Genomic DNA, 19,523 nt, shown 5'->3' with positions numbered 1-19,523 from the left:
TTGAAATTCATCATCTTGAAGGTAATAAAACAAGAAAAACTTTTATTGTCTTTTTAGAAATCCATTTAATTGGCAAGTGATGAAATGTAATGTTTACTTTATTCAACTAGTACATAAAACCTGAACATAAGGGATATACTAAAATATGTCATATGTGGTATTACAATTCCTGAGTAGCAAGGTCTTGATCATAAGCATAACTTTAGAACACTGATAGAAATTATACAAAAAGCAAGTTTTTAAAAGCACGGACATGGTTCTTGAAGGACAGGTTATAAAAATGTAAACAGTAAAAAGAATTATGGGATTGCCAATCCCTAAGTCACATCACAAAATAGTTCAAAGACAAAGTAATTGTGTGGTTCCCAATTATAACAGAATATGAACTCACTTTTGATTTAATTGTTTGAATGTGTTGCTCCACTTCTTCAATGTCTTCAGTGTTTTCTAAACGTTCATAAGCAGCACTTCTAGTACCTTTTATCAGATTTAAAGGTAGCGCAGACATTCCATAGGCCTAAGAGAAACAAATTTTAAGTATGTTTTGGTAAACATATTTTAAATATATTATATACAATTTTCAGGATTTAAAAAAATTTCTTTCCAGCAGTAACTTAAAAGTGAGTGGTGGTAAAGAAGTACAATCACAAACATGGTATACATGGGAGTGAAATATAATTATACTGTCTCATAACTCTATTTATTTACATTTATACACATACAGGATTATGTTTATAACACTACTCATCAACTGGGAAGTTACAAATTTAATGTAAATATAATACATTATCAAATAATAATTTACAACTTCAGGCTAATCAAGAGTTAAGTCAATGTGAATTAGTAAAAACAATTAGTAGGGGCCGAGGATATGGAACAACCAGTTAGGCCACACATGTGCTGCCTGTAACCCAACTGAGAGCCAGTTCAAGTCCCAGCTGCTCTGACTTTTTACTTTAAGATTTATTTATTTATTTGAAAGGCAGAGTTAGAGAGAGGCAGAGGCAGAGGCAGAGGCAGTGAGAGTCTTCCATCTGTTGGTTCACTTCCCAAACAGCTGCAATGGCTGGAGCGGGCCGATCCAAAGCCAGGAGCTAGGAGCTCCTTCCAGGTTTCCCAGATAGGTGCAGGGGCCCAAGGACTTGGGCTATCTTCTACTGCTTTTCCAGGCCACAGCAGAGAGCTGAATTGGAAGTGGAACAGCAAGGACTTGAACTGGCACCTAAATGGAATGTTAACACTGCAGGTGGTGACTTTACCCACTATGCCACAGCGCTGGCCCCTGCTCCACTTTTGATCCAGCTCCCTGCTAATGTGCCTGGAAGGCAGCAAAAGATGGCATAAGTGCTTGGGCCCCCACAACCCACATGTGAGACCTGGATAGAGTTCTAAGATCCAGGCTTCAGACTGGCCCAGCTCCAGTCTATGCAGCCATTTGCGGAGTAAACCAGTAGATGGAAGACATTTCTTTTTCTTTTTTTTTCTTTTTTCTTTTTTTGTTTTTAAGATTTTATTTATTTATTTGAGAGCTATAAAGACAGGGAGAGGGAGAGACTGAGAGAGAAGTTTTCCATTTGCTGGTTCACTCCCAAATGGCCACAATGGCCAGATCTGAGCTGATCCAAAGACAAGAGCCAGGAGCTTATGCCAGGTCTCCCACACAGGTGTAGGGGGCGAAGCACCTGGGTCATCTCTACTGTTTTCCCAGACCCTAGCAGAGAGCTGGATCAGAAGAGGAGCAGCTGGAACACGAACCAGCACCCAAATGGGATGCCAGTGCTACAGGCTGAGGCTTAGCATATTACACCACAGTGCTGCCCTGGGTGGAAGATTCTCTCTCCCTCTCTCTGTAACTCTGTATTACAAATAAAATAATAAATAAATCTATAAAAAAACTGTAAAATTTACAAGTTCACAAAGCAATTTATAAAACTATTTTCAGCAGAACAAAACTGAATTTTCTTCAACTATATAGAGCATGACTTTAGGACATTTAAGTATTTTAATATATTCATACATATTTGATAAATATACCAATTTTTATATATAATTTATTTAAAAGTTCTAGATATTTATAACTAACCTTCCTGATATTTGAAATACTTTACTGCAAGTATTTTAAAAACTATTAATTAGTATATTAGTGTATGCACTACTCAGCCCCATAAATTCCATCTCCCATTCCCCAAAAGATACTTTTTATTATAATCATTAGTAATACTTAATGGCATTTGGTTTGTAACTGTTATTCAATATTGCTATTGAACTGAAATCCTTAAAAGGAACACTGGTAACTATCACCTCCTGGGTACACAAGTATTAAATCTTTTTTCACTTTTCTGCTAACACATGACCAACCTGCTTTATTCAGGCCCCCATGTCATTAGGTAGTGCCCTGAGATTGAATTCAGAACAATGGATATGGCTCAAAACAACACACGCCCTTCTGAGGCTTAATAATCCCAACCACCAACTATCGTGGGCTATCCTACATGCTTCCTCTCACGATCTCTACTATCTGGTTGTCAATTTCCAAGGTGACTTCAGGTATCTTTAGTGTTAATTTAAACTCCTTTAATATTCTTAATTGAGTCTCCTTTAGACATTGATTAAACATTGATTAACCTACAATTCAAATAACAAAGCACAAATTGACTGATCAGGTGTGTCTTCTTAATAAAAGGAGAATAAGAACAAAGAACATGAATAAAACAAAATCTCAGAAATCAACTAGTTCTATCAGGCAATACCAACTCTATGGCATGATACATTTGGATAATTAACTAGCTCTTACCAAACAGGCTAATCTCTGTATTTGCAACAAGAGAATTACTTAAAAGCTTGCATTTTAAATATTATTAATACACAAGATAGTACTCTCATGATTTTCCAATCATTCAAAAAAAATGTGGGGCAATACTGTGGCACAGCAGGTAAAGCACTGCTTGCAGAGCTGGCATCCCATATGGGTCCCAGTTCAAGTCCCAGCTGCTCCATTTCCAATCATCTCCCTGCTAATGGTCTGGGGAAGCAGCAGAAGATGATCCAAGTGCTTGGGCCCCTGCCACTCATGTGAGAGACCTGGAAGAAGCTCCAGGCTCCTAGCTTTGGATCAGCCCAGCTCCAGCCACTGCAACCATTTGGGGAGTGAACCAACAGATAGAAGATCTTGCATTTTCTCCTCTCTCTCTCTTTCTCTCCCTCTCTCTTGCTCTCTCTCTCTCTCTCTCTGTCTCTAAATCTGCCTTTCAAAACAAATACATACATCTTTAAAAAGAAACAGAGGAGTAGAGATAGATACTGTTTGAATTAGAAGAAAATGAAATTTGGGAGGTTCCAATGTGACAGATAGTGACAGGATGGTTTGTCTTAAATAGGGGTAAATTAATATTTAAAAGTAAGTAAAGAGAGAACATTCATAGGATAAAACTGCAGGACATCCACAATCGGAGCCCCCACCCCACCCCCCACCGAGTAGTGGAGGTAATCCAGGCCTGTGCTGAGAGAGAAACAAACAAGTAAGCAAAAAACAGAAGATCAGCCAATCTGGACTGGGGAGGAGGATGCCCACCCTGGCAAGCCAGGTGAGAGAGGACTCCACAGGCCCACAGCGTGGCTGATCCATTGGGAGGGAAAGCTTAGTGAACTGACATTGGAGTTCTATGAGGATTTTCCACAGGCAAGGAAAAAAAACAGAGGGGGAACAAAAAGCCATACATCTCCCTCCCGTCCCCCACCACGGCTACAGCAGAGACCTGCGGCCAGCAGAGGGGGAGCTGACACCACTGTTGGACACAGGCAGGGAGGAGCAGCCCCAGCTCTGCTGTCAATTGCACCTCACCAGTTGCCTGGCAATGGGAGGGGACAGGAAAAGCCACATGAGGGAGCCTGCTACTCCTAAAGTACAATCAAGAAGCGAGCAGGGCTGAAGCAAGTAAGTAACTGCAAGCCACAAATATAACCAGAGAGAAAAGAAGTCTACAAATGCAAAGAAACAAAAGCAAAAACACAAAAATCAAAAATCAGTAAGACACGATGAGTCCCCCAAAGGAACACTACAACATTTCAATATTAGAATATGAAAATGAAGAGACTGAGGAAATGCCAGAAATGGAATTCAAAAAATTAATCATCAGATTACTCAGAAGCAATCAGAAGCAAATTCATGAACTAAAGAAAACTATATATGACATGAATGAAAATTTTTCACATGAGGGGCAGTGCCATGGGGCACTAGGTTAATCCTCCGCCTGCAGCACCAGCATCCCATATTGGCACCAGGTTTTAGTCTCGGTTGCTCCTCTTCCAGTCCAGCTCTCTGCTGTGGCCTGGGAAGACAGTGGAGGATGGCCCAAGTGCTTGGGTCTCTGCACCTGCATGAGAGACCAGGAAGAAGCACCTGGCTCCTGGCTTTGGATCAGTGCAGTGCGCCGGCTGTGGCAGCCATTTGGGGAGTGAACCTACGGAAGGAAGACCTTTCTCTCTGTCTCTCTCTCTCTCACTGTCTATAACTCTACCTGTCAAATAAAACAATCAATAAATAAATAAAAATAAAAATTTTTCACATGAAATTGAGATTTTTAAAAATAGATCAAAATGAAATACTAGAAACAAAGAATTCAATAGATCAAATAAAAAATGCAGTGGAAAGTCTTAACAACAGAGCAGGCAAGGCAGAAGAAAGAATATCCAAGATAGAAGACAAATCCCTGGAACTTTTACAGTTAGGCAAAAAACAAAAAGAAAAAATGAGAAAACTAAAGAATATTGCTGGAGATCCACAGGATATTACCAAACAACCCAACATACAGGTCTTAGAGGAGTTCCTGAAGGTGTGAAAAGACAGAACGGATTAGAAGGTCTTTTTAGTGAAATAACAGAAAACTTCCCTAGTTTGGAAAAGAAAGACATCTAAATATAGGAAACACATAGAATTCCCAATAGACATGACCAGAGAAGTAGGAAACACATAGAATTCCCAATAGACATGACCAGAAAAGATCTACACTAAGACACATTGTAGTCAAACTCTCCACAATAAAACGCAAAGAAGAGATTCTAAAATGTGCATGAGAAAAATGCCAGATTACCCTCAGAAGATCTCCAATGAGACTCACATCAAACTTCACAATGGAAACCCTACAGGCTAGGAGAGAATGGTGAGATACATTTCAAGTCTTAAGAGAAAAAAACTGTCAACTCAGAATATTGTACCCTGCAAAGCTCTCATTTATGAATGAAGGTGAAATAAAAACCTTCCATAACAGAAACTGAAAGAACTTGTTGGGCCAGCGCCATGGCTCACTTGGTTAATCCCCCGCCTGAGGCGACAGCATCCCATATGGGTGCCAGGTTCTAGCTCCGGTTGCTCCTCTTCCAGTCCAGCTTTCTGCTGTGGCCCGGGAGGGCAGTGGAGGATGGCCCAAGTGCTTGGGCCCTGCACCCGCATGGGAGACCAGGAGAAGCATCTGGCTCCTGGCTTCGGATTGGCGCAGCGCCAGCAGTGGCGGCCATTTGGGGAGTGAACCAACGGAAGGAAGACCTTTCTCTCTGTCTCTGTCTCTGTCTCTCTCTCTCTCATTGTTTAACTCTATCTTTCAAAAAATAAAAAAATTAAAAAAAAAGAATGAACTTGTCAACATCCATCCAGTCACCTTGAATACAAATGTTCTCAATGATACAGTAAAAAGACACAGACCAACTGAATAGATTAAAAAACAAAGTACATCTATTTGCTGCCTACAAGAAACACATCTCACCAACAAATATACTTGCAGACTGAAAGGGAAAGGATGGAAAAAGATATTCTATGCTAACAGAAACCAAAGAAGAGCTGCTGTAGACATCCTAATATTGGACAAAATAGAGTTTAACATAAAAACAGTTAAAAGAGATAAATAAGGGCACTATGTAATGATCAAGGGATCAATTCTACAGGAAGAAATGAGTTATTAATGTTTATATATGTAATTACAGGGCATCTGGCTAATTAAAGAAATGTTAAGGGACCTGAAGGGAGACATAGATTCAAATACAATAGTAATGGAGGACTTCAATACCTCACTTTCAGCAATGGAAAGATCAACCAGAAAGAAAATCAACAAGGGAACACAGGTAATTGACATTATATGCCAAATGGATTTAACAGATATATACAGAACATTCCATCCTAAAGCCACAGAACACATCCTTCTCACCAGTACATGAAACTTTCTCTAGGACTGACTACATGCTAGGCCATGAAGCAGGTCTCAGCAAATTCAAAAAGTCAAATACATCTTAAAAAAAAAAAAAGATACAAAAAATGGAAAAATCTTCCATGCTCATGGATTGGAAGAATCAATGTCATCAAAATGCCCATACTACTGAAAGCAATTTACAGATTAAATTTGATACCAATCAAAATACCAAGAACATTCTTCTCAGATAGAGAAAAATGATGACTGAAATTCATATGGAAACACAGGAGACCCCGAATAGCTAAAGCAATCTTATACAACAAAAACAAAGTCAGAGGCAACATAATACCTGACTTCAAGACATATTACACATTGGTCATAAACAAAATAGCCTCGTACTGGTACAAAAACAGATGAACAGACCAATGGAACAGAATAAAAACTCCAGAAATCAACCCAAGAATCTACAACCAACTCAATCTTTGACAAAGGAGCCAAAATAAATCCCTGGGGCAATGAAAGTCTCTTCAACAAATGGTACTGGGAAAACTGGATCTTCACATGCAGAAGAATGAAGCAAGACTCCTGCCTTACACCTTACACAAAAATCCACTCAAAACGGATTAAAGACCTAAATCTACAACCCAATACCATCAAATTATTAGAGGACACTGGGTAAACTCTGCAAGGCATTGGCATAAGCAAAGAGTTCTTAGAAAAGATCCCAGAGGCACAATCAAAGCCAAAATTGACACATGGGATTATATCAAATTGAGAAGCTTCTGTACTACAAAAGAAACACTAGGCAAAGTGAAGAGGCAATTTACAGAATGGGGGGATATCTGCAAACTCTACAATTGATAAAGAATTAATAACCAGAATATATAAAGAGATCAAGAAACTCAACAACAATCCTGTTGGTGTTCTACTGCACAATAGGGAAGTAACAGTTAACAATAACATACTGTACTTTTCTAAATAGCTGGAAGAAAGACTTCTGAATGTTCACACCACAAAGAAACCTTGAATATATGAAGCAATGGATGCTAATTATCCTAATATGACCATTAAAATGTATGCATGTATTGAAATATTATATTGTGCCCCATAAATACGACAATTACTGTTTGTCAAGAAATATAAGAAGAATGAAACAGATGTACAAAAAAAATTTTTTTAAAAAAAGAAGAAAATGAAATTTGGATAGAGAACAATTTTCTTCTAATTAGATCAGTTTTTACCAAATGCTTTTTTTTTTTTTTTTTTTGACAGGCTGAGTGGACAGTTAGAGAGAGAGACAGAGAGAAAGGTCTTCCTTTGCCATTGGTTCACCCCCAGTGGCTGCTGCAGCCGGCGCACTGCAGCAGGCGTACCACGCTGATCTGAAGCCAGGAGCCTGGTGCTTTTCCTGGTCTCCCATGCGGGTGCAGGGCCCAAGCACTTAGGCCATCCTCCACTGCCTTCCCGGGCCACAGCAGAGAGCTGGACTGGAAGAGGAGCAACCAGGACAGAATCTGGTGCCCTGACCGGGACTAGAACCCAGGGTGCCTGTACCACAGGCAGAGGATTAGCCTAGTGAGCTGTAGTGCCAGCTTTTACCAAATACTTGTAGAATATATATCTTGGTAAAATATAGAAAGAAAAAATATTGGATTAAAATTTAATATTAAATTTTATATTCTTAAACATTAAAATAAGAAGAATAAACCCCATGAGAATTAAAGTAGTCCATGATTCCTTTGTCTTCTCCTTATAGGGCTTCTCCTTTCCCTATCTTGATTTTGCTCTATTTGTCCCACTATTTCCACATTGATTAATCCAAGGCTGAGGAACATCTGGCTTGCAGGTCCTTTATTGCCCCTGAAATCATTTGGTCCAGCCCTGCCAAGGCAGGGTAGAACTTGAAATTCACTAAATTACACAGTCATATTTTATTTTAATAATCCAATAACATGTTATTGTCTACAACCAAATGCCAAGAACCTGGGCCATCATTCACTCCCTCCTAGGCAGACAGCTGAGTTAGAAGTGTGTAGTAGCTGGGACTCGAACCAGGAACTCCATTACTGAATACGAGAATTCAAAGAAGCAGCTCAAGCAGCTGTGCCACAACACCCACCTTTATGTTACATTTTAAATACTGTTAAAACATAAGTTATTGCTCTCATGATTTCCTAGGTATGCCTCCCTGTCTTCCAAACCACCTTGAAACTAGCCTTTTTTCAACATTTATTTTCTTTTTAGTTTTTAAGAGATTCAATATAATTCATAGATACAATTCTAAAAATATGATTTTTCCTTCCCCCCTCTCTCCTTCCCCTTGTTTCTTTCCTTCCCTTATTCCTTTTTTACCTTTTGAGATAAGGTATTTTTTTAAAGATTTATTTATTTACTTGAAAGGTAGAATTACAGAGAGGGTGATGCAGAGAGAGGTCTTCTATACATTGGTACACTTCCCAAATGGCTGCAATGGCCAGGGTCAGGCCAGACCTAAGCCAGGAGCAGGAGCTTCATCCAGATCTCCCACGTGGGTACAGGGGCCCAAGCACCTGGGCCATCCTCCACTGCCTCCCCAGGAAAAGTAGAGGAGCAGGGACCCCAACCAGAACCTACGAGATGCCAGTGCCACAGGCGGCAGATCCACCCCACTACACCACAGCGCCAGCATACGATAATGTATTTTTAATTTACATTATAGTCAAGGGCTCCATTCTCCACCAAATACAGTTTAACAGGTGAAACAGCAAAAAGATCCTACTTTAGCAGGAATATAAACAGTAGTCAAATGGGAAGATGACTAGTTCACACATATACCATATACAGTAAATTTTAAAGTAATCCCAGATCATTAAAACTACGGTAAAACATTCTTTTCTACTGGTTTGACAAAGTATGAAACAAAGTTGGCAAAACTATATTTGCAGAAATACTGATTTTTAATTTTAATGTTTGTTATTCTGTGTTGAGTGATTTTTGGATTCCTCAATAATATTAACTTCAGTACTCAATTCTGTTCCCCAGTAAAATTCTGGTTTAGTCAGAAATAACAACATGGCTGTTTAATTTAGAGTTTACCATCAAATAAAAGGTCATCCAAAATCTAACTGGTCTGCTGGTTTCACAATCTACAAATCCATCATCCACACTGTTTCCAAAGCGATCTCACTCTAACCCCAAAGGCAGATCATATCGTTCTCATTAATATCCTTTAAGATAGTCAGGAATAATAAGGGTGTTTTTCAAAGTTTCCTGGTAGGAGTTCCTAGGATTCTGGAAAGGTGCTTCTAGGAGCACCTAGAGAGCAGCTCTCATCATGTCAACAACCTACCACTATAAAATTTCACATAGATTGTTTCTTAAAAAGTTGTTTTTCTATTTTTTTTCAAGGAGAGGTATAATTATTGGTCTTGTGAATAGATTCCAGTTAATGTATTCCTGCATACAAAGCCAATGACCTGATCATGAACTTGTAAACTTTATCTCATGTCTTAGAATTGTTAACAATTCTCAAAACTCTCCATTTTTATGCTACTTCAGGCTCTATCCAGCATACACACTTTAATACAGGCAGTTTCCTCATCTAAAATGTCCACCTCCCTCCCATACTTCATTAGCAAATTTCAGTGGCCTTCAGGTCACAGCTTAATTATAGCATGTCTGAGAAACCTTCCATGACTTTTAAATATGCCTTGCTTATAACTCAATTATAACACATGACAATGTACATTAACATTATTGCTCTGCACATTTGTTTTATCCCTGTGTCTGCCAAAGTTGGGTAATCACATTTCTGAGCCAGGCTAGCAACAACTGCATTACACTTATTTGGTATGTAAGGACTAGGTTCCAATTCTTTTCCCTCCCACTGTTTACTAATAAAATAATTTCTCTGAGAATATTTGACCAAAAGTCTTTTAAAAGAGGGCTCTTAATTCACATGCAGTTATTTCCTACATAGAACTGATATATTTATTAGAAGAGCTGAACTGAATTTTTACTCATAGTTTAATGTAAAAGATTTTAGAAAATAAAAATATGGCCTTGGTAAAAATTTGAGGCAACAAGGGACCAGAACAAAAGATCTTTTTCTTACAATTTTTAGTTGTCTAAAGACACAAATAAAACAGACATCATTTGTTTACCAAGTTTTCATATTTATTTGAACTTTCAACGATGATCAGAAAATTTAACTATAACATTTAGATGATTGCAAGCTTAATATAAACATTATATAAAACATTACAACTTTTGAAATCTTAATAATTTTTTTTGAATTTAATCTCAAATTTCTCTGAAAAAAATGTTTTACAAGACTATCCTTTTCATAAACTAAAAATTTCTATTGCTTACTACTGCCCTCTAGTGAATTTCAGGAAAATCAACAAAGGTAAAGAGATTTTACACTATTTCAAATTGCTTCTAGGTAAGCCAGAATTGCCTTCAATTTTATTTGTTTGAACTTCCAAGAATAAATCACCAGCTCTGTTTTACAACTAAAATGTTTTATAACAACACAAACTAATAAAAACATGTCTAATATCTATTTGCACTGCTCAGTTTAGAATGGTACCTTTTCTCTACCATTTCTTTTATCTAGAATGATCGTTTCCGTTTATAAAACTTGGATTACTACCAAGTGCCAACACCAAGCACTATCTGTACACTGAAAAACATTTCTTCTGCATAGTTGTGGAATCTATTATTCAAGGATATGTACAATGAAACAACTAATTTAACAAGTACTCAATATTTTTCTTTTAAATACTCAGTGGTTTTAAGACACATATTCATGTATTTTTCTCACACTGGAAGCAGTGAAATTTGGATGCATTTTGAAATTGAAGGCATGTTATAAACAGTGGCTGGGCAGAAGTATGATAGAGTTATCATTACCTGCATATTCAAAAATTTGGTCAAAGTAGATCACATTATGATTACAATCACTTCAGTTGAGCTGGTAAAACTATCGAGCTTATGCCATTTATAAGATAATATTATGATCTGACATTGAAACAAAAAGTTAACATATAAGAAAGAAGAGAAGAAAGCAGCAGAAACAATAAAGCAAATATTCACTGGAACAATGAGTTAAGCGATTTATGATCTTAAGAAAAGGGAAATACCCAAAGTTGAAATCATCTTGCATTTTTTCTACATACACACACACACACACACATACACACAAAAGGACTGCCTTTCACATGGCAAAGTAAAAAGCAACACCAAACTATTTATATCTGCAGAATGCGTATGTTAGCTACTTCAAAGAAAATCCCAAAGACAAGGGTAGAGTACTTAAGAAAAGCTGTGTCATCAAAATCTTTAGAGCATAAAATACAATATTATGTGTTAAGAAAACATGAACATCAATAACCAACAGAAAAAGTGACTCAGTACCAAGTGTAAATTTTTAAAGGTAGTTTTCTGAATTATTTCACTCATATTTTCCATGTTGGTTATGCACTAGGACATTTAAATTTTTATACTCTTTAAGTATCAAAAAAGTATAGATAATAAAAAACTTTCAAGGATTAAAAATAGTACATAAAATCATGGTGCATGTTACAATCAGTAAGCTTAATTAAATACAGTATCACATGAAAAATTGGAAACACTGATTCTTAAAGGGGATTTCTATCTCCAAATATTACTACAATCACTACTCTAACCCACAGGGTGCTACATAATGAAGGTCAGTATCCCCCAAAATATATATGCTGAGGCTTAATCTTTCATATAATGGAATCTGGAGGTAGAACTTTCTGGAAGAAATTAAACCGTGAGAGTAGTGACTTTAGAGAGACACAAGAGAACTTGCTGCCTTTCTGCTCTCTACCATGTGAGGATCCACTGAGAAGCCAGTGAACTAACAGAAAGCGGCCCTCATCAGACACCCAACCTGCTGGTATCATGATCATGGACTTCTCAACATCCAGAATGGTCAGAAATAAATAGTCATTGCTTATTCCACTGAGCCTAGGGCATGTCTGTTATAATAGCTTGAATTAAGGCATGAGAGTGAGATAACTTTTAATGTGTACTAGAAGAAAACATTAAACATATCTATATTTGGATTGTTTTCAGATAATTACATTTGTTAATTTATATTGTATAGTAAATATACACATATTAACATCATAGTATGTATTTATAATTCAGAAACATCCTGGACGGCATGTTTAAAACTTTACTGATATTGGTAAATAATAAGTTTAGCAGTCAATGCTTCTACAGGTACTTCACTAGCCCATATATCATATTTTGCTTGAGGACATCATTATTCAATATTTCCCCACTTGGTGGCACCAAAAAATTAAAATATCTACTTAGATATTTGTGCCTAGAGATCTCATTTAAAAAAAAAATAAGTATTATCAGATTTCTTTTCAATTTAAACTTAAAACAACAAGCAAATTAAGATGCTGTGTGGAGGCCAGCACTATGGCTCAGAGGGTTAAAGCGCTGGCCTGAAGTGCTGGCATCCCATAAGGGTGCCAATTCTAGTCCCGGTTGCTCCTCTTCCGATCCAGCTCTTTCCTATGGCCTGGGAAAGCAGTAGAAGATGGCACAAAGCCTTGGGTCCCTGCGCCCATGTGGGAGACCCGGAAGAAGCTCCTGGCTCCTGGCTTCAGATCTGCGCAGCTCCGGCTGTTGCGGCCAACTGGGAAGTGAACCAGTGGATGGAAGACCTCTCTCTCTCTCTCTCCCTCTCCTCTCTCTGTGTAACTCTGACTTTTAATTAAATAAATAAATCTTTAAAAAAAGAAAAAGATACTGTGTGACATTATTTATTTTTCTCCTAAAACTGAGTGCTCGGTTATTTGGCTATTCCTTGAGACATTACACAGTGGTCACAATCTTAGTAAAATTTAAATAATCAACTAATTTATAAAGTAAATAATAATACATATCTAAGAAACTGAGAGTTAACTGGAACATGAAATACAAAAATTCTCTAGTCACAATGAGAAAATTAGGTAAAGATTCTGTAACAGGCATTTTAATTTAATAATTCAAAGTATAGTTAAGTATGAATTTTCCACTTTGGGTACTTTAAAATTAAAATTCTACTTTTTAAAAAATATATTTATTTATTTATTCTTAGAAGAGTTACAGAGAGAGAGAGAGAGAGAGAGAGAGAGAGAGAAATATCTTCTATTCACTGGTTCACTCCCCAGATGGCAGCAATGGTCAGCGCTGGGCCAGGCTAAAACTAGGCACTTCATCCAGGCTCCCATATGGGTGTCAGGAGCCCAACCACTTGGGCTATCTTCTGCTGCTTTTCCAGACCATTAGCAGGGAACTGGATCGGAAGTAGGGTAGCCAGAACACAAACCAGTGCCCATATGAGATGACGGCATCACAGGCAGCAGCTTAACCCACAGTACCACAAATCTTCTACTTCTGACGTGTATTATGCCCGTTTTTAATGTCTTACCAAATGAAAAACCCAACTCTCAGGTTTTCTAGGTTAGGAGAAAACTTTGTATCTCAACTGCAAACTAATATAATACTTAGTACTGTTAATCACCTACTTACAATAAGACCACCAATCTATGAACAGCTGACTTTTTTTTTTAAGATTTATTTTATTTATTTGAAAGTTACAGAGAGAGAAGAAGAGAAAGAGAGAGATCTTCAATTCACTGATTCACTCCCCTGATGGCCACAATGGCCAGGGCTGGGCCAAGTGCAAGCCAGGAGCCAGGTGCTTCTTCCACGTCTTCCACATGGGTGGAGGGGTTCAAGCACTTGGGCCAACTTCCAGTGTTTTTCCCATGCCATTAGCATGGAGCTGGGTCAGAAGTGGAACAGCCAGGACTCAAACTTGTGCCCATATGGGATCTCAGCTCTGCTAAGCCACAATGTCAGAATGCAGGCCCAAATAGTTGACTTTCAATGAACTTTTCCTATAGTTTTTCCTATAGGTATTATGGGTCCATTTTGACAGGGGAGTTGGATCAGACTGTGACTGAAGCTCAGCTGTGCATGCATGATGGTACCCCTTCAAACAGCATCTCCTCTAACACCCTTCCTCTCTCTACCCACACTGAGTCCTAAAACGACCCAAGCATGCTAGGACTGAGCTTTGAGCACACTTACAGTGCATTTTAAATGATTTTATTTGTCTATCCACAGCAGTCCCCATGCGCCCCTCCACCCGAACACTCCAGCTAGCCACCAATTATGAATGCTTCTGTGACATACTCATCTTTGAATAATCCATATTGTCATTGGTTATAATTGCTTTGCCATCTGGTTTACTTTCACTGGGACAAGAAAAATGTAGGCACTATAGTCTGAACCACCTGAAATGAAATAATCAGCTCATTTCAGTGGCTATTTACTAAGTGCCAATATATTTTAAGATGGTGGATTGTTTAAATCTTCACAACCTAATTACTGAAATTTGATTCCCACTTTAAAGACAGAAAAATTTAGATGGTCAAGTAGCTCAAGGAACCTATGAACTTGAGGTCCACATTTAAGCTTCACCACTAAGCATACAACTTTAATGCTTAAGCTGCTTGAAGAATACATATAATGTAACTCCTAGGTAGTCTGATTTTGGCTTTTATATTGGAAACTTTTCTTTGGCCTTAACCCATAAGTGGCCCTTCCCTACATATTCAGCAACTTTCATGTCTTTGCAATTCTCACCCTGCTTTGGTTCCTCTAGTTTTTTAATCAATGTTCTTCAGCACAGCCCACTGTATTCTAGAAGAGAAGATCTCTTTTAAGGCTACCTTAAATAATTCACTAACAGTATTATATTTGGTTTAATTATTTAAATGATAATTTTCAAAGTTTCAATTACAATATAAAATATTAGTTTAAAATATCATCTTTATAATAATATTGTTTCTACAGGAAAGTCCTCTTTCAAACATTTTTAATCATTTCACTCATTTTTTTCTACCCTCACACTCCTTACCTATAGTTAGTTAATTCCAAACCATCAGAGTAATACTGCTAAAATGTTTGTCAGAACCATTAATTTTCTATTCAAAATACCTGGTGGTTTCTAATAATAACAATATTCAAAATCCTAACTATGATTTACAGGGCTCCACACGAAATGGTCTCACTAGCTCATCTGAATTACTGCCATACTTGCCCTTGTTAACTGAGCTCCAGCCACAACGGTTTTGCCTCTTTACTACTATTTGAATATACCATACATGTGCTCCTCTCAGGATTTTTGCACTTACTCCTCTGTCATGGCTTGCTTTTAGTTCATTCAGGCCTCTTTTCAAATGTTACAGAAACCACCTTTGACCTCGTCCTCCCTCTTTCCTTCCCTTACCTTTCCATCCCTCTCCTCCCTTCCCTCTCCTTTCCCTCCCATCCCCTCCCTTCCCTCATCCCTCCTCCCTCCTTCTTTCTTTCAACTTATTTGAAAGAATGAGTTACAGATAGCAAAGGAAAGACAGAGAGAGAAGGAGAGGGAGATGGAGATATTCCATTAGCTGGTTTATTCTCCAGATGGCCCCTATGGCCGAGGCTGGGCCAGGCTGAAATCAGGAGCCTGGAGATCCCTCTGGGTCTTCTACGAGGGTGCAGGAGCCCAAGCATTTGGATCATCTCCTACTACTTTCCCAGAAGCATTAGCAGAGAGCTGAATTGGAAGTGCAGCAGCCAACTGCAGGTGTCACAGGCTGAGGCCTAACCTGCTGTGTCACAATGTGGGCCATGAACTCTTGACCTTAATAGCAGTAACAGCCTCCATTACCATCTATTCCCTTATGCTCCCTTATTTTCTGCATAACATCTACAACTTGACCACTGAGAGGCAATTCTTCCTCCCTGAGTCTTTCATTTCTGCATGTTTTGCAAGCCTAGCAGTCTATGTCCCCACATCCACTCCTTTTTTTTTTTCTTTTTTCTGTGCTATCTTTTTAAGGATGTCTATACAACAAATACTTTTGGAAGATACAGATAGTGTCTTTCTCTGGAGTAAAGAGAAAGCAAGCTTCCTGTTCATTATAAAGGGTTCAGCTTCCCCAAGCTCAGGGTTCTGTAATGCTCTCCACCATGTGCAAGTTTATCAGGTTCTATTCACATTGCCCCACGGGTATTGAGACTTAGGGAATCAGCACAAGAAAATGCTGATCCTATGGCCATTGCTGTAAGTAATAAAGTTCTTTGTCTATGACAATGAAATCTTGCATCTCGGGCAACTATACACAGAACTATGGCAGGCTGCAAGTAAGGTAAAACCCTAACCTCTTCACGGTTATTGACAGTGACACTACATATTACTTTTTTCTTTTTCCCGTTAGTTTCTCCAAAGTAATCTTTCATCAATGGCAGTTTCCTTATTTCCATATACTTTTCAGGGTACTGTTACAAGCAATATCATTTGACTTTTCAAAAATGCCTCTTTCCCCTTTTAAGTTGAGAAGACACTAAACCCAGGAAGTTTAAAAGACAAACTCAGATAAACATAATAAATCAATCACAGAGTAGCAATTAGAGACCAGGTCTAACTCCTAATTTATTATTAATTTATGACAGCTTCTTAAAAGACAACTAATTAGCTGGCGCTGCGGCTCACTAGGCTAATCCTCCGCCTTGCAGCGCCGGCATACCGGGTTCTAGTCCCGGTCGGGGCGCCGGATTCTGTCCCGGTTGCCCCTCTTCCAGGCCAGCTCTCTGCCGTGGCCAGGGAGTGCAGTGGAGGATGGCCCAAGTCCTTGGGCCCTGCACCCCATGGGAGACCAGGAGAAGTACCTGGTTCCTGCCATCGGATCAGCGCGGTGCACTGGCCGCAGCGCGCCAGCTGCGGCAGCCATTGGAGGGTGAACCAACGGCAAAAAGGAAGACCTTTCTCTCTCTCTCTCACTGTCCACTCTGCCTGTCAAAAAAAAAAAAAAAAAAAAAAAGACAACTAATTAACATGCTGTGTATGTATTCTGTACAATGGGAGGATAAGCACCACTGATACCAGATGGCAAATTCCCTATATGCTAACATATATAAATACAAAAATGGCAATGAGTAAAATTGAGTCTCCAAATAAGAACATGAGAGATATTAAAATGAAGACTTCTTTTTTAAAAAATTATGTACATATTAGAAAGCAGAGAAAGACAGTGAGACAGACAGACAGAAAGAGTTGCACACACTCCAGCTCACTCCCCAAAGGCCCACTATGCCTGGGAGTGGACCAGACGGTAGCAGCAGCTAGAAATTCAATCCCGGTTTCCTTTGTGGGTGGCAGGGATCCAACTACTTGAAGCATCACTTGTTTACCTCCCAGGAGGCACATTAGTAAAAAGCTGAAATCAGAAGGAGAGCCAGAACTTGAACTGTAGCATCCCAAAATAATTTACAGGTATTTTACCTGACGTCATAACTGTTCAGCCAAAATGCCCAACACTAATGCTTCCTTTATGATACATTAGGGTACATGAATAATCATGTACATAAATGATGTACATAAAATAATCATGTACATAAAACTAGATTCTGCCATTCTTGGGCTATCCATTTCTCTCTCTGCCTCTCAAATAAATTTTAGAATTTTTAAACTTGCTTTTAATGTAGGGGGCAAGCATTTGGTCTCACTGTGAAGATACCTGTTGAGATGTCCATGTGCTGTATTGGAGTGCTTGGGTTTGATGCCCACCACCAGCTTCTGACTCCAGCTTCCTGGTAATGCAAAGCCTGAGAAGTGCTAGTGACAGCTTAAATGACTGGGAGACTGATGCCCCTATGGGAGACCCGGATTAAGTTCTAGGTTCCATGCTTTAACCCTAGTCAGGGCCATTAGCGGAAATTTGGTGAATCAATCAGCTAATGGGAGCACACTGCCTCCTAAGCTCCCCCACCACCATCTCTGTTTCTTTTAAATAAACAAAATATTTATTTAAATGTCTAAAAATCTAGATTCTGCTATTGTACTAATAACTCATTTCATTTATGTCTAAAGGAGACCTAATGGGAAAACACATAAAAATGTTTCCATTATTATAAATAGCATTTTCTCTTTGTAAAAACCAAGAATGCTGTAAACATAAACTCACTAATCCAAAAAGGTTTGAGATATATTTGAAGCTTCCTGCACAGCTCTGGGGGAAGGTTAGGTAGGAAAGAAGCATTTCCACTTGGGGTTCCTCTATAAGTCAAGTAAAATTTTGAATAAAAAGTAGTCTGGAAAAAGTGGAAAGAGTGCAGTCTCAGTGAAGTGTTAGGGAGAAAATGGCAGAAGAAACCCTATGCAAATTAGAGGGACATGGTGGACATATGTGGAGGGTGTTGACGCCCACAACTCAGGACTCCAGCAGCTGAGAGCCTAAGCACCAGCATTAGAAAGTAGGTGAGACCAGATGGCAGCAGTCTAAGCCACTGGCAATAAAGCTGCAGGAAGAGCCTAGAGGGAACCTGGCTTGGAGCCCCATCGGGGATCTCCTACCTGCCAAACTAGAGAAGGGGAAAAAGGTAAAAAAGGAGGGACATGTTTCTCTCTCCCAGATCACTTTACAATGGCATCCTGTAGCAAGCCAATAGAGCAGGCAGCATTTTGGACATGCATTAACAGCTGTGCCAGCTCCTATCCACACCCAGCAACCAGCTGAGTAGAGACTCCTCTGGTGGGGAGAACTAACAGAGGGCTGAGTGCTCGTGACTGTGGGAGGCTTGTATGCCAGGACTGTGAAAAACACAGAGGCTGTGTGGGAGGACTCACATTGTGTCTGGCACCTTGGGCAGTCACTGTGGGAGGCTTCCAGACTCAGAGCTGTCCCCTAGTAGGGACACTACTAGGCAATCTGAGCTTATGCTGAGGACTGCACAGATCCTTTGTATGGTCCTTGGGGCAGAGCAGACAAATATTATACCCATTGGGGATAGTGATCAGGCAATGGTCTCCTTTGAATAGAGGACATCAGCTGGGCAGAATAAACTTCCCTTCCGATTAAAAAAAAAAAAAAATGAGGAGATTTACCACAGAAAACCTGAGTGTGTCACCTCAAACATACCCTTCACCCTGGAGCAATGAACAGACCTCCCTGGCCACACCCACTACAAGCCTCTAGATATTCACTGAAAGTACACACTCCACTTATCTACAGAGGCACAGTACAAAGATAAAAGTCACCACAACAAAAAAGCAAAGAAGGAATCAATGAGTATCTCTACAAATGCCAAATAATAAACACACCAATTCGAGAAATAATTATAAGGAAGACAACATGACACCCCAAAAGAATACAACACTTCAATACTAGATTGTGAAGATAATGAGATTAAAGAAATGCAAGAAATGGAGTTAAAAAATTATCATAAGATTACATAGAGGTAATCAATAGCAAATGCATGAACTACTGAAATCTGTACAGG

At 38.9% G+C, this 19,523-nt stretch overlaps 1 protein-coding gene across 3 annotated transcripts in view; it reads right to left on the bottom strand.

Annotated features, from left to right (window-relative positions):
- The window catches only part of LMBRD1 (LMBR1 domain containing 1), a 143,590-nt gene that overhangs the window by 64,575 nt on the left and 59,492 nt on the right, over positions 1 to 19,523 (bottom strand). For all 3 annotated transcript variants that reach the window (XM_089333068.1, XM_008263085.5, XM_070073909.2), the window contains exon 8: positions 392 to 517. In XM_089333068.1, the coding sequence (XP_089189194.1) occupies positions 392 to 517 (126 nt within the window). The remainder of the gene's footprint in view (positions 1 to 391; positions 518 to 19,523) is intronic.

Source organism: Oryctolagus cuniculus, chromosome 5 (genome assembly GCF_051225735.1).
Source record: "Oryctolagus cuniculus isolate XC-2025 breed Fujian yellow rabbit chromosome 5, ASM5122573v1, whole genome shotgun sequence".
Lineage (NCBI taxonomy): Eukaryota > Metazoa > Chordata > Mammalia > Lagomorpha > Leporidae > Oryctolagus > Oryctolagus cuniculus.
The sequence above is the reverse complement of the archived record's forward strand: the minus strand, read 5'-3'. Positions and strand labels throughout refer to the sequence as shown.